The 16,075-nt window shown below is 38.4% G+C and overlaps 1 protein-coding gene across 3 annotated transcripts in view; it reads left to right on the top strand.

Moving 5' to 3' along the window:
* LOC141780512 (xylosyltransferase 1-like) overlaps nt 1-14,228 on the top strand; it is a 39,797-nt gene extending 25,569 nt beyond the window's left edge. For 2 of the 3 annotated variants that reach the window (XM_074655777.1, XM_074655779.1), the window contains exons 8-11: nt 1,460-1,728; nt 5,783-5,978; nt 6,144-6,480; nt 9,411-14,228. In XM_074655777.1, the coding sequence (XP_074511878.1) occupies nt 1,460-1,728; nt 5,783-5,978; nt 6,144-6,480; nt 9,411-9,733 (1,125 nt within the window). In that variant the 3' untranslated portion in view covers nt 9,734-14,228. Of the gene's footprint in view, nt 1-1,459; nt 1,729-5,782; nt 5,979-6,143; nt 6,481-9,035; nt 9,386-9,410 lie in introns of those variants that run through there. The other variant, XM_074655778.1, reaches the window with a different exon arrangement.
* Nucleotides 14,229-16,075: the final 1,847 nt, after the last annotated feature.

The raw sequence follows: 16,075 nt of genomic DNA, 5'->3' as shown, positions 1-16,075 counted from the left end.
TGTGTAAGCTTGGAACGTTATTTAGCCTCCTTAGCGACAAGTCAGTATGACATGGTTGGTACCAATGGAGAGCAAATATTATTATATATAGCCATATATATAGCCATTAAAAACTCATCCATCAAACTCTTATTTACAAATATTTCCCTGCTTTTCTGTGTCTCATATCGTTGTGAATTTGGCTGTGTGATTGGACAAAACAAGTTATATCTTTTAATAGAAATAATTGAAAGATCGATCATGAAATAGTTATTAGCTATAGCTCTAGTGTAAAATAGAAATAAACTAAAAGAGGAAAATTCACAACAGCATGTTCACAACTTTAAAACCTGTTCAGTCTTCACTAAATAAAGCTGGAGCAGCTCCAACCGGAGAGCTGCTGCTTGAATCATATTTGGCTGACCTCCTTCAGAGAACATACAGTAAAAGCACTTTTATATAAGTTTCCTCTGATCTTCTGATGAAGGAAACTAAAATCCCTCCTGAGTCTGTAACTAGTGGTTTCCACTGTTGTCTTTAGCTGTGTAAGGATACAGATTGTTAGGTAACAGCACCAGAATAACCTCACAGATAAATCTGGCCTGGTGCAGCCTGGGCAGTCTGCATGGCTCTCATTATGTTGGGGTTTCCTGGCTCGCTGGTCACACCCTCCTGATGACATCATAAACCACGCCCTTCCTTCTTCCAGTGTGTGTCTGTGATTTCACTTGTCCTTACCTTGGCTTTCCATAGAAGGTTCTCGGATATATTTTGTCTTTTTCCATGTAAAGTGTCACACTTGTGTTCAAATGTGTTGAGTCAGCTGTTATATTAATGTTCTTCTTCTTCTTTCGTTCAACAATAACTATTCTAACAGAGATATAAAAAAAAAAACAGTATGATTTAGACACCAAATGTTTTATTTACATGTGAAATAGTTTTGTCCCCAAAATAATACAAACTAAAAATTCAAACTTCCATTTAGTGGATGTCCCCACAGTGTCGCATGATGGGAGAATACTGTTGAACTTAGATGATGAATTAGTTTTTCCAGTTCAGAAAAGCGTCAGTGTCGCCTCGATCATTATTGAACCACAACGGGTCAACTAGGCTGTAGATATTGAGTTAGTCCCTCTGCAGTCTACTCTAGTGGTTAGATTGAAGAGGTTTAAAGCCGTTTATCTCCAGTGAGATGCAAAAATGTGGTGCGAGATGAAGGAATGGGTGACAACTATGCACAACCGGGTCTGGTGAGAATTATCCGCGTTGCCGTGTTCCATTTTTGTCAATGAGGCCCAATGAGTCTGCTCTTAAAATAGTGCCTTGTCCACTCCACACAACAAAAAACTATCCAGACAGAGAATGTCTAAGGGGCTAACGTTAACTAACTAACTAACCACACACATTTTTTCATTGAAGGTCAAAGTTGGTCTCACTATAATCATCCCTCCTCGTCTCTCGTCTGTTTCTCTGACCACAGCAAGCGTCCAGACCCACTTTCTTTGCCAGAAAGTTTGAGGCCAGCGTCAGTCAGGAGATCATCAACCAGCTGGACTCCTACCTGTTTGGATCGTATGCCTCAGGCACCCCGGGCCTCCAGGCCTACTGGGAAAACGTCTATGAGCAGGAGACGGACGGCCCTGCCAGCCTTCCGGACTCTACGCTCAGCCACTACCACGCCTTCGCTCGTATGGGACTGTCACGCGCCGCCAGTTCGCTGCAGGGCCATCCCAATGACAACAGCTGCAGGTAAAAGCATTCAGATGTTAGTTTATTGAGAGCTGTTAAGTGGGTGAGCCAGTTACGTGCAATTGCCATACTATATCTTAGTACATCCATGGTACCAGGTGGTTCTTGAGGGGGTCCCAGAAGATCTTTACGGAGTCTTAAAGGTCTTAGAAGAAGTCCCTGCATTGAAAGGATTTGGGGGGTCCTTAATGTGGTAAATGAGCTCTAGTGGTTTTTAAGGGGGTAGACAGGCTACATAGTTCTTCATGATGGTCCAAGAGGTTCTTAAGTAATGAAGCGATGCTTGGAGGCATTCTAGGGTTTCCTGATGAGCTTAGGGGGTTCACGGGTGTTCCAGGAGTTTGTGTACGGGGTGCACAAGTTGATTTCAGTTTGAACAATCTCACCGATCCCAGTTAGAGTGCATAAGTTCAGTTCAATTCTAAATCAAGTAGACTCTTCCCACGCGGCCCCCTGAGACAGAACCATAAATTAAAATGGTGGTCGGAGACATCATGCTGTCACGCTGAACATTTGGTTCATTTCAAACAATCACTTGCGTGTTTACCCATTTGGTTTGTATTATATGGGTTGGTTTACAAGCTGTCCTGTTGTAGACCAAACAACTAGACCAAAACTCCCTGAAAAGTGGATCCTTGGTCCGGTTCCACATGATTTCTGCTGCAGTTTGTAAAAGCAAAGCAGACAAACCACATTATTTAGTGATGGTAGATATGTGATATTAGCACACATTCAAAAGAAACTGCAGTTAAATTCAGCTGCTGATTTTGAATTGTCAAGAAAACAACCTCTTGAGTGATATGTGAAAGCGGTGTGTACATTTCATTTGGTAGTAAGTATGATACAAGACACCTCTTTTTTTCCTCGTTTGCCACAATTTAAGGCATGAAGTCCTGAGGCCTGTACTACGAAGCAGGAGTTGGGGTTAGCGGGGTAACTTCAGGGTTTCCGGTCCTACCACGGTGGTTCACATCTTATCGGGGTAGATCACCATGGTAACTGATGCTGAACGGCTAACCTGCTCCAGAGCAGGTTATGTTCCAGATAAGAGATCAATTTGTATAAAAGCACCGCCTACTGACCATTAAGAGCTCGGTGCGCAGATCGTATGATAATTTAACACAAAGACGAAGAAGCTTAAATTATAATCCAGACTAAAAGCAACACAGTTTAAACTGACAAATGCAGGAAGGACAGCTGGCTGTATGCTGTGGGTGATTACACCTTTGAATTATGTGTTTATATTTATTTTTTTATTTGTTCTCAAGTCCGTTTCACACCGCCAGATCTTTAAATGCCATAATGTGATAAGTGTAATCTAATCATCCAGTATACTCTGAAAGCTATTCATATTTCTCTGCCCCATCTAGACGACTATATCTGACTTTTCAGTCTTCTGTTAAATTAATAAATCTGTTAATTTACGAACTCACACATCTGCATTTTTTTTCCCTGCATTTGGCAGCTTCAGCTGTGTTTCTTTTAGTCTGGATTATGTGTTTAACTTCTTCGTATTAGTCTAATATTATAGTTTGCTCGTCCTTTTTTAATGTGCCGCTCTGCTGACAGTAGACTTGACCATGTTTGTTATTGGTCAGATGCTGCAAACACCGCCCCGTTTATGTGAACGCGCTCATAGCCAGACTGAGAAACCCTGGGTTGATTTACCGAGTTGATAACCACCTTCGTAGGAACGCTGAGCGGTTCACAGTTGTTAAGCCAGATAACGAGAAGATACTCTGAGTATGTTGAACTCGCTTTGCAGTACAGGCATCAGATTTGTGGAATTGGAGAATATAAATAAACACCTGAGTTGTGATGATGATGACCGTCACCAAAACTGTCCATTCAGTGAGTTACCTGTCTGTCACAGCTCTTGGTTTCTTTGTAATTAGTCAGTGTGAACAGGAAACAGACCAGAACTAAGGCAACAATGGATCATTTGTGAATTGGTTTGGACCAAATGAAGCGAACTAAAGGTGTGAGAACAAAACTCTTTACTAGAATTGTTTCTGTTAAAAGCCAGTATGGATCTCATGTACAGTCCGTGAGTGTAATAGGGTGCTTTGTAGAAGGCATTTAGTCATTGGGTCAGTAAATTTAGGCTGAGAGAAGAACTGCACAATCACTGTCTGAGGGGAGCGAGGAGGACTGCCAGATGAAATGCGTCTTTCCACTAAACTCCCCACCACTGGTGTTTGGGAGTCCAAATTAAATATAAAGATACCGGCAGCTTGTCCTGGGGTACAATCAGGCTACAGTGTCAGCGCAGACTGGATTTTTCCAGCAGTATGTGTGTGTGTGGGGGGGGTGGAGACCCGCAGTAGGTACAAGGAGGTACTTGTTGAAGGGAGTTCGGATGGGGATTGGTGGCTGGAATGGGTGGGGGCATCATTATGGGAAGTGTGTGTGAAGGGGAAGACGAGGGTGGGGGGGTTGAAACAGGACTAGTCTGTTCCCTTTAACCTGTGATTTCAGTCGAGCAACATCTCGAACCACATACACACCTAATATGGATGCATTAGAAGCATGGTTCCATCCACATTAGTACTTTGTGATTGTTTCTTTGCAAGTTTTTGACGACACTTAAATCATAAACAAGCAGACAGTGACATTTTTTCTTTTTCTTGCTTTGGAAAACTGTGCATCACTGCAGAAAACTAGTGAGCAGTGTGTTTGTATGGAGTTAACGCTTTAACAAACAGGGTCTGTGCTGCTTTTGCTACATCCAGTCGTCTCTGACTATCTGTGATCACTTATTTTAGGCTTCAGTACAGCTGATCGGGTGCTACAGCGGTTGTTGTTAATATGTCGTTGTGTTGCTTTTGTCAGACTGCTTCACCAGTTTAAAAAGTGATTTGATCGAGTGGTAGCTCATTGCTATCCAAGGCTCGGAGTAATTACTGGGCATAGCGTCTCAAAGTGCAGCCCGCGGGTCAATGGCAGCCCTAAGTGCGGCCCCTGACGTGATATGAAATGTGTGTATTATATTTGAATCATCATTTCAATACTTTTATACTTACTGGCTGCGTGACAACTACTGTAGTTGCACTTCACGAGTGTCATGGGCATTACGTTCTGTCATCAATGCTAGTGCTGTTAGCTAAAGTAAGGGATTTTGATGGACAAATCTGCAGTTTAATGTGGAAGTGAGATGGAAAAAGATATTTTATGTGTGCGCTTTTCCTGTGCAGCCCTCAATCAAATGCTGGCCCCTTTAAAATGGCACTCAGTCATCAAAACTTTAAAAACCCCTGTTATAGTATGCAATAGAAATGTCATAAAAAATTTCATTATATCCATAAAATTATATTTAAAACTTTCATTTAAAAAGTCATATAGTATGCCGTAAAAATGCCATTAAAAATATAAAAATAATGATATAGTATGTCATGAAGAATATAATTAAAATGTCGTAGTATCCATGAAAATGTTACAAAATGTTATAGTATGCCATAGAAATGCCACAAAAAGGCCTATGTCATTAAAAAAATCCTAAAAGATATATAGTAATAATATATTATATTATTATACAATATATAATATGTAATAAAAAGTAATAAAATAGTAGCAATATAGTAAGTCATGTATAGTTTTTCATACAAAATGTCATGAAAACGTTATAGCCTAGCATGTCATAAAAATGTCATAGTATAGCATGCTATAAAAATGTAAAAGAAATGTCACAGTATAGTATGACATTTAAAATGTTATAAAAAAAATCCTAGTATAAAATGGCATTAAACTGTCACAAAAATGTCATAGTATAGTACGTTATAAAAGAATGTCATACTATAGTATGATATAAAACAGCACAAAATGTCACAGTATAGTCATAAAAAATCATGGTTGCGGTATGCCATAAAAATGTAAAAATAAATGTCATCTTAAAATATGTCATAAAAAGTAATTTTGATGTTTATCAGATATAATATTTACCATGTTATCAATAACCTTCATTTAATGTGGATGAAAAGACAACACAGAGAGAAAAGATGTATTTCCACTCTATTGCAGACATGGTCTCAGTACAGTATGTATGTGTCTCTCTCAGATTCATAGCCATGAACCACCCAGTGTCGGTCCACCTCTACTTCCTCTCAGACCAGTTCCAGGGTTACCTGGTGAGTCACGTGGCCACTAACCGAGCCTCCACCCAGCTGGAGAGCCTGGAGACCTGGGTGACAGCCAAAGACCACTTCACCCTGGCCAGCCCCGCCCAACCCACCAACAGGCTGCAACATGTCCAGGTCAGACACACACACACTAATGTATTCATATGAACTTAAAATCAATTCTTAAATCACCTATATGCAACTATTGCCAGATACCCCGGGGCTGACTGATAAACTGTTCATCCCTGCAATCTGAGAGTCAGTCCGAAAAGAGTGATCCTGACTCTTCCTGTTCCTCAGGTTGGGGCAGACTGGGATCCTAAGGAACGTATCTTCAGGAACTGGGGGGGCCTTCTGGGGCCCAAGGACGAGCCCGTGGCCGTGCAGCGCTGGAGTCGAAGCCAGAGCAACTTGACGGCCACTGTGGTGTGGATCGACCCCACCAACGTCATCGCCGCCACTTACGACATCCTGGTGGACGCCTCCGCTGAGGTCACCCACTATAGGCCACCGCTCACCCCGCCCCTGAGGCCCGGCTTGTGGACGCTGAGGGTGCTGCACCACTGGAACCCGTTGGGTCAGACCAGCTTCATCGTGGCTCCGATCGAGTTCCACCGACAGCAGCTCTTACAGCAAGGTGAGTGCATCTTCCATCACAGTATACGTACCAAAATGTTTAATTAACAAAAATGTCAAGAAAAAAAGTCATAGTATAGGATGTCAAAATGTGAACAAAAAGTCATAGTATAGTATGGCGAAAAAACTTTATGAAGAAAAGTCATAATATAGTATGTCGAAAAATTCGATGAAAAAAAAGTTATAGTATAGTATGTCGAAAAATTTAAGGATCAAAAAGTCATAGTATATGTCGAAAAAATCTTCAAAAGTCATAGTATAATATGTTGAAAACTTTCATGAATAAAGTCATAGTATAGCATGTCGAAAAATTAATGAAAAAAAGTTATAGTATATCTAAAAATGTAATGATCAAAAAATTATAGTATAGTATGTGGAAAAACATTATGAAAAAGGGCATAGTATAGTATGTTGAAAACTTTTATGATAAAAAAGTGATAGTACAGTATGTCGAAAAATGTTTTGAAAAAAAGTCATATTATAGTATGTCAAAAAATGTCATGGAAAAAAAAGTCATAGTATAGTGTCGAAAGATTTTATGAAAAAAATAAAATTATAGTATGTGGAAAAATGTTATGATAAAAAAGTCATAGTATGTCGAAAACACTCATAACATAGTACGTTGAATAAAATGATAGTATAGCATGTCGAAAAAAGTCATACTAGTTTGTCGAAAAAAGCGATATTATAGTATGCAAAAGAAAAATCTAAAAAAGTCAAAGTATATATATAACATACAAATGTCAGACAATTATTAAGAAAATTAGTATAATATGCCATGCAAATTGTCATAGAGGTTCGAGGTTCAAGGATCATTTATTGTCATTCTGCGACAAAGGGTTGTACAATGAAATGCAGTAGTAGCCTAGTCCATTTTCTCTAATTATAGTATATCAGTGGATTGCAAATGGAAATTCAATTTAGAGAGGTTTTTGACGTTAAGAAAAAAAAATATATATCGTATACAGGTTCCACTAATTTGTATTTTCTGGAAGCATTGTTTGTGGGGTGACATAAACTACTGTTTCCATATTACTACTATTTTGTTCAAAGAGTCAGTGGTTTGAGTATCAACCTGCAGAAACTGTCATGGAAACACCTGTTGAAATGTTATTCAAGAGCTTTGAGGGGCCACGGTAGTTTGTATGTCAATAGCAGATCTAATACTTAAATTACACACACACACACACACAGCAGAGGCCCTCCTGTCACAGCTGTCAACACCATGCATACATATATTTATAGTGTCAGTATCCAGTCAGTCACTCTCGCACACACAGGGTCACCTCTATCCGAATTAGCCTCCCCTTTGATTTGTTTGACCTTTGATAACTACAGAGCTCTAAGTAAAGCCTGGTACATGAATAGACAGTGAGGTTTTATCGGCTGGTGTTTATAAAGTGAAGGTGGCATGTGACGTGATCCGATCGGAGTGTGCGTTTGTGTTTTTACATGCACTTGTATTCATGCGTCTGTCACAGGTCACCTACAGAAGGTCCTTTAACAAAACTCACCACTGATATTTCCAGAATCCTCAAAGACTCTTCAAACCATCTGGATGAAAAAAGACAATAAAAAAGATGATATTTAAAACATTTCTGAAATTATCAGAAATAATGTTTTGTATGAAAATATAAAATATACCAAAAATATACGTATTAAACTGAGCAAACCAGCTATCATTTTTGACTTGGAAAACAGGGTCAAAATCTTTTTTATTTAGCAGCAGATGGAATATTTTTATGCAGATGAACAAAAGCGTATTTGAGGATTCTGGAAATACCTTCAGAGCAGCAGTAAGGTTTGTTAAATGACTTTTTGGGAAAATTGGTAGCCCCATTATGTTACTCCATGACTCGGTCACATAGACTTCTCAGCGCAAACCTTAAGGGAGTTATGTTTTTTACCTATTATCCGGCAGCAGTTTACATTTTCAAAAGGTATTTGCATGATGTTTGTCTGCCCGGGATGAAAACATCTTCACAAATTACTGGATTTAAACAGTTTTTTCCCCGGGCAAAGATGTTTTCATCCCAGAAAAATAACGTTTGTATTTCCCCCCTAAAGGGGAACAACACCTAACTTAAGAATTCCAATATGTTATTTCCATGGTCTCGGAAACTTCAATCAATGAATATTTGTGAACATGAGTTCCTCTCTCTCAAAGCCAGAAACCAGAGAAGTAAGTCTCAAACTTGTGATGTCGTCGGGTATAAAGTGTGGAGCTGCTCCATAGACAATGAATGGGAGACTGCCTTTGTTTTTGTGTTTGTTCTCCGTTTTATTCCCAAATAAACTTTATTCTATTGTAGTAAAATCTTCCCATATACTCCGAACATTCCTCTGGATGCTCCAAGGCTAGATATTTTTAAAAACGGATGTTTTGGCCTCTCGTCCACACGCAAACTACTACTTTACATTTGACCAATGTTACAGTCACAGGAGGCCACAGGAGGAAAAACATTAAATATGTCGAGGCCGAATGGTGATTGAATGTGCTTTTGGGCGATGGACATAAACCTGAATGACCTCCCTTTCCTCATTTATCATGTAAAGACAGTTGATGAGCAGAGAGATGACAGGAATCCCAGCCTCCCGCCAACAATATCTGTTATCCAACTGACTGTTATGAAGCCAAAGGAAAGAAAAAAAAAAAATCCTTGACCCATAACTAGTGATCTCACTGGTGGCAACATGTAAATATTGCATACAGGTTGCCATGGTCACAAATGAGGCTGAATTGGATGCTTAACATGAAAACTAATAATTTTTTTATTCAAAGGTTATGCAAAGGCATTTTTTGGTGAATGGCTAAAAAGCTTCTGTCTATTCTGGAGGAGGAAAAAAAAGCTTTCCAAATCCACCTTTTCACCATTCTTCTTTCCTCTCCCCACCTCCCATCTCCTCCTCACCTCTGGTCCTGGGATCCAGACGATGCTCTGCGGTTGCACGGCGGCCCAGACAGAAACTCCTACATGGAGCAGAGTTTCCATGGCTTGAACCCAGTGCTGCGGCTGCCGGTGAGCCTGGGCGCCGTTGAGGAGGCCGAGGCCAACTCTGCCCTGACGGGGGCACCGCTGCGTCGCTGGATTGACCGACTGCTGGAGGGCCACTGGTCGGCCTCAGACGTCTGCTCGATGGGACCCAGCGTCTGTCCCGTCATGCAGCGCTGTCGTCTCACCGGCTGGAGCTCCGCCAGCCCCGACACAAAGTCTGAACTGAACCCGCCCAGAGGAGACGGACGGATCAGGTAGCAGACGGACGGACTGAGGGAGGACAAGAGGAACAAATGAAGGAAGGCATTGGGCTGATGTCCTGTTTGTGTCTGATATTTATTTATTTAAAGTTTGTGTAAAGTTAAAGTGAAAGGAAATGGATGAATCAAACTTTGGAGGCAGCGATGGGAAGAAGAACAAACTCAAACGCTGAGGAAAAAAATCTTCTCCTTCAGTCCTCATTCAGTCTGCTGCTCTCACGGTTGTTTGGGACAACAAAGCTGTGTGTGTGCGTGTGTGTGTGCATGTGTGCGTGTGCGTGTGTGCGTGCTTTGAAGCGGTGTGTGAGAAGAACTCTATACCTCTTGTTGTGAGTGTTTCCCTTGGTCAAAGTATGCAAGTGTGTTTTACATGCCCAGATGTTGAAAACAGATGTGGTTGCTCATTCTTAGGCCCGTTGTTGAGAAAAACTTTGATCAAGGCTTTCCTGAGATAAATTAAGTTTTTATAGTGATCACATTTATTTTATTTCAGACTGTTATCCCGAGATTACAATTTAATTTAAAGGTTTAAATATTTGAATGCAACTTCCTATGAAATGAAAACTGATAAAAAATAAAAACATTTAAATGCCCAGGAAAAGTTTTTAAAAAACAAAATTAGTTTTTTCTGTGCCGCAATTGTCACCGTGTACAATTGTTCCCTGAAATAAATCCTCAAAAAGAATTTCTTGAAGATCAAACTTATCTTAAGATACTAAATTGAGATTACAACTTTCTGTGTAGGCTTAGAGGAACGACCTAAAACATGAATACAGCAGTCGATAATTTAGGTCTTTGAGAGAATGCCACACTTAAATCTTGGGATAACAGGCCTGAAACACTTAATAGGAACAATATTTGTTTTCTTGAGATAACAAGATACTTCAGCTGTGATCCAGAGATAATGAGTCTAAAAAAGCCATCAGCAACTATAGACGTTCTCATACAGAGCCAGGTAGGTGTCAGGGGGGAAATTCTGATAAATTATTCCCTCAAAATTGCTGATTTGTGCGCAAAATATATTTATTTTTTTCTTTAATTTGGTTGGTCTCTTGTCGGATGTTTAAAATGTGCAAAACAGAGACCACAGTTCACATTTCCTCTCCAACTACAGTCAGTGTTTGTTTCTTTTAACCAAACTATCGGTGGTGGAATAAGAACTCAGATCCTTTACTTTAAGTAAATGTAGTTATACAACATAAAAAATAACATTACAAGTAAGAGTTCTGCATTCAAACCTTTACATTAAGTTGAACTACAGACGTAAAGTGCTCATTTTTTATAATGGTCCCTTTTAGTGTGTCTTGGTGGAAACAGCATGTTAATGTGTAGTTGGTTGAGGTGGAGCTAATTTTAACTACTTTATATACTTTTGGATTGTTTAATCTATAAAAATGAGTCATATTTTATAAATTGCTGTTGTACTTTTATGTAAAATATGAAAAGTAACCATAGCTGTCAGATGGAGTGAAGTAAAAAGTACAATATTTGTTGTCAAGGTACTTTAGAATTGTACTTGAGTAAAGGTACTCGGTTTCTTTTCACCACTCGCAAACTACGTGTAAAGAACTTGTTGAAAGTTTTCTCCCCTGACACTGAGCGGCTCTGTATTCTGGTGTGTTTGTTTGCCTGAGACGTCCGCTATGCTGGAACTCAGAACAGATTCACCTCCTCCTCTTATATTTTACACACTTTTTTAATCTGCTCTTTTTGCTGTAGAAACTGATGTGACTGTGTCAAAGCGAACAACTGCTACTAATTTATTCATAAGTTTATATAAAACACTTTTTTTTTTTTAGTCAGTGACTAATATTTGATATGCTGATATTTGCAGCAGGTGAGATTTGTTTTTTGGACAAAAACATCTGCCTTTGTTTCTAAAGGCCTTCAAGTGTTTGTCAGGACTGATGTTTGTGTCGGTCAGTTTTGGGTGGCTAACTGGCCTCCTCTCCTCACTGCCCTTTCACTCATCTGCTCTCATTTCAAACTACTTTACAGCTTTACAGTGCTAAAGTACAGTTACATATTTTGTATTAATTTTTGGATGTTTTGATTGGACATTTGTGGGGCTGTCCGTAACACTTACTATATTGTGTATTGATCTGCGAGACGTCAAAAATAAAATGGCAAATGGCCATCAGCAGTTAGCAGAGCACAAGTTGGGCCTTAGAAACACATTTTGTTCTCTCTATAATGTCTGAGCACTGAGACTTTAAACGTATTTAATTTATAATATGAAAATAAATAAAAGCAAATTTTCATATTTAAGAAGTTTTAAACAGCAAATAAGCTTATTACTTAAATTGTCTGTGATACTAATCAGCAGATTGTGTCACGGCGAGACATTTCAAAAGGTTTAAAAAAATGTTAATGATACAGCACCAGTGATTTAATATAGCCGCATTAATTTCAGATGGGAATAACAAGAACAGGTTGATGGGTAAAAAGCAACATGTTTTTATATTAATCTAATTTTAAATATATATTTGTGCATTTTTAACCAGATTTCCTTCCATACTAAATATTACTTACACGTGGAAAAAATATTTCATCTAACTGTCCAGTGAGTGGAGTTTGGACGTAGCAGGTGAGGAGAGAAGGAGGCCACCCAACACATTTAGATGCACCTTTAGATTTCCATGCTGCTCAGTGATGGACATTGTGCCAAGACATAAAATATTCATACCAAGTGTGGGTTGCACCAGTGAGGATAAAGGTTACACTGTGTGGTCTGTATGACCAGTGATGCTTAAGAGGCTGATGTAAACAAAAACAAGGCTTTGCGAATGTTTTATGAGGTACGACGTTGATTTAACATGTTGAAAATTCACACTGAGATTTTGGTGAGAAACGCTGAACATAAACAATACTGTTAATTCACTAGAACAACTCAACTTCACGTCTAAAATCAGTGCAGCAGTTTTACTTCATCCTACACAGATGTTGCTCGTATGTCCAAAATGTGATTCAGTGTCAAACATAACATTTATCATGAGTTTATCTATTTGCACTTTACAATTGAAATGGTGCAAGGTAATCTCAAACTAACAAATCCCAATCCATACTGGTGCAATCCATCCTCAGTTAGCTATATTGTTTGTGACTAAATTAATATATTAATGATTTTTAATAAATTATTTTAGTGTGTGTACTGTAGTTGCCATATGACAATATTATTGGGACCAAAACTGGAGAGCAGTCGGGGTTTTTTCTAACCACGAGGGTGAAGCTCAGAATGAGCTGTTGTTCTCTAACAGTCCGCACTTAAAGGACATGAACAGTGCGTCATATTTATTCTAGAAAAGATTGTGACTATATATAACTTATTATTTGAAATGATGGACACATGGGGCAGATGTTACCAGATGTTTAGGTTGTGGATCAGCACAGTGTCAGTGGGTTTTGTCCCTGAAAGAGCCATTCTCTGTTAAGATGTACAAACAATACAGCAGTGCACAGGACCAAAACATGCAGAGAGCATCAGTAATTTACTGCCACCAAGTTTAGGATTATACAGAACGCAAGAGGTACAGTCAGGATATGTTTCAACTGTTTGATTTCAGAATTTAAGAAATGACTTGTTGTGGACATCCTGAAGTTGTTATGTAAAAGATACACAACTGTCACAGTACTTTCACCTGTAAGGGAATATATTAGGAACGAAAATGTCAGGGAATACTGGCAGTAGCGTGTTAACGAGTTACTGATAAAATGACCTGCAGCTGTTACGCATGTCATGTCCAAACAAACATAAACTGAAAATATCATTGAATTGCTAAACATACTGTATCCTGTAAATAACAGTGAGCCTCGAGTAGTTGTTCGGCAGGTTTTGCGGTATGAACTAAATACTGTGATGTATTTATGAACAACTTTATCGCAGAATTAAAGCTATATTTAGTCAGGTATTTCAACTCTTATTTTGATATGTGGTGTGAGGGATTAAGAAGATGTTCTCCACACAGACATGAAAATCTAATCAACTCCTATTTTGGTTTCTTCGCTGTAAATCAAACAATGGGAAATCAAGTTACTGTTATGCTGAAATCAAACAAATTAAACCCTGACCAGGTACAAAACCAAAACTCTACTATTTAAATTTAGTAAAACTTGTTTTAGTTACGATTTAATCAGTTCAGTTGGTTTAAAGTTTGCATTATTAAATTTCATACAAATATCTATATTTTAAATAGATTTCTTTGACAGATCGATGCATTAATAAAGTTTAAATATTTATTATTACAGCTTGGGCAGCCTGCAGCTTTCATAATTTTAACGATACATACAGTATTTTTTTTTCAATATTTTTACATGTCAGCTGTCATTTTGGCATAATGTCAGTCTCAAAGAAAGTCATGAACAAAACTACAACAAATTTTATTTTCGGTTCTCGCTTGTTGTTGATTTGAAATTTAAGAGCCTTTTTATGTCCGATATTTATTTTTCATATGACGAGTGAGTCGATGTAAAATGCCGTTTTTAAGTTAATGACATAGAAAGGTCCGGCTCTCTGGACGCAATGATGTGATGGTGGTGCCACAGAAGTCTGTGACAGATGTGACTGTTTAAATTTAAAGAGGCTTTTTAGAGATTTTGATGATGTGAAAAATGTTGATAAAGTCTTCAAATTCTGGAGGAAATCCCAGCTGAGAGGTTTGTTCTGCCTCACACTTTACTGCTGTTTCTTTTATAACCAGTAGGCTACCAACATATTTTTTCAGTGCCATTTCTGTCTAATTGCCTGTTTGTGTTGTTATTGTCTTGCTTTTCTTCATCGTTCTCTCTCTCTCTCTCTCTCTCTATCATTCTCTCTCTCTCTCTCTCTCTCTCTCTCTCTCTGTGGGAGTAGTGCTGTGCCTTAGCTGTACTCCTGTTTTAGGAAATCCTCTCTGAAAACATCAAAATGTCCCAAAAGCCAAAAAAAGAAGAAAGAATTGTTGTGAATGCCTTATAAATGACCTTAGCGGTTTTGAAGTACAATTTTTGAAAATAAAAGTGAATCTCCCTTTATTTTGTGCCTGTGCAGTTTATTTCACACTTGTGTATGAACAGGTAATGCTGTACGGGTCAGAGGGGTTCAGGGCCCCCAATAAGTTTCTGAGGTACAACAAGTAAGTACATTTACTCTTTACATTTACTTTACTTGAGTGTTTCCACTTAACTGCATCATAAACTCATAAACAATATATGAAAGTAGCTCAAATTAGTTACTGTACAACACAAATTCTTCTTAAGCATTAACAAATCGGTAATAATAATCCTCTAATGTAATGTGAAATATGGTATAACATTCCAGCACAGTCTCACTGCAAGTTTGTGAAATAGTCACGAAATTGAATCCATTTGATTCGTGTACAGACACGAATTTCCCATATTTTCGTGACGCTCAGCACAACTTTCAACAACGTATTTTTTTGTGCGTTTCCCTTCGAATGTCCAGCAACACATGACGCATGCAGTCTTTTCAAAATATAACTACTTAGTTAGGTTTCGGAAAAGATCGATTTGGTTAGGTTTAGGCAACAAATCTACTTAGTTAGGTTTAGGAAAAGATTGACTTGGTCAGGTTTAGGCAACAAACTACTTAGTTAGGTTTAGGAAAAGATTGACTTGGTGAGGTTTAGGCAACAAACTACTTAGTTAGGTTTAGGAAAAGATCGATTTGGTTAGGTTTAGGCAACAAATCTACTTAGTTAGGTTTAGGAAAAGATTGACTTGGTCAGGTTTAGGCAACAAACTACTTAGGTTTAGGAAAAGATTGACTTGGTGAGGTTTAGGCAACAAACTACTTAGTTAGGTTTAGGAAAAGATCGATTTGGTTAGGTTTAGGCAACAAACTACTTAGTTAGGTTTAGGAAAAGATCGATTTGGTTAGGTTTAGGCAACAAAACTACTTAGTTAGGTTTAGGAAAAAGATCGACTTGGTTAGGTTTAGGCAACAAAACTACTTAGTTAGGTTTAGGAAAAGATTGACTTGGTTAGGTTTAGGCAACAAAACTACTTAGTAAGGTTTAGGAAAAAGATTGACTTGGTTAGGTTTAGGCAACAAAACTACTTAGTTAGGTTTAGGAAAAGATTGACTTGGTTAGGTTTAGGCAACAAAACTACTTAGTAAGGTTTAGGAAAAAGATCGACTTGGTTAGGTTTAGGCAACAAAACTACTTTGTTAGGTTTAGGAAAAGATCGTAGTTTGGGTTAAAATAACACCGGAAGTGCTTTAACTGAAGTACGTAAATTGTGGGACAAAAATTACTTTGTTATCTTTAGGAAAAGATGGCGGTTTGGGTTTAAATAACTCCGGAAGTGCTGTAACTTAAGTATGGAAGTTATGTGACAAATA

Source organism: Sebastes fasciatus, chromosome 13 (assembly GCF_043250625.1).
Source record: "Sebastes fasciatus isolate fSebFas1 chromosome 13, fSebFas1.pri, whole genome shotgun sequence".
In the NCBI taxonomy this organism is placed as follows: Eukaryota; Metazoa; Chordata; class Actinopteri; order Perciformes; family Sebastidae; genus Sebastes; species Sebastes fasciatus.
Note: the sequence above shows the minus strand (reverse complement) of the source record. Positions and strands in the feature narration are given on the sequence as shown.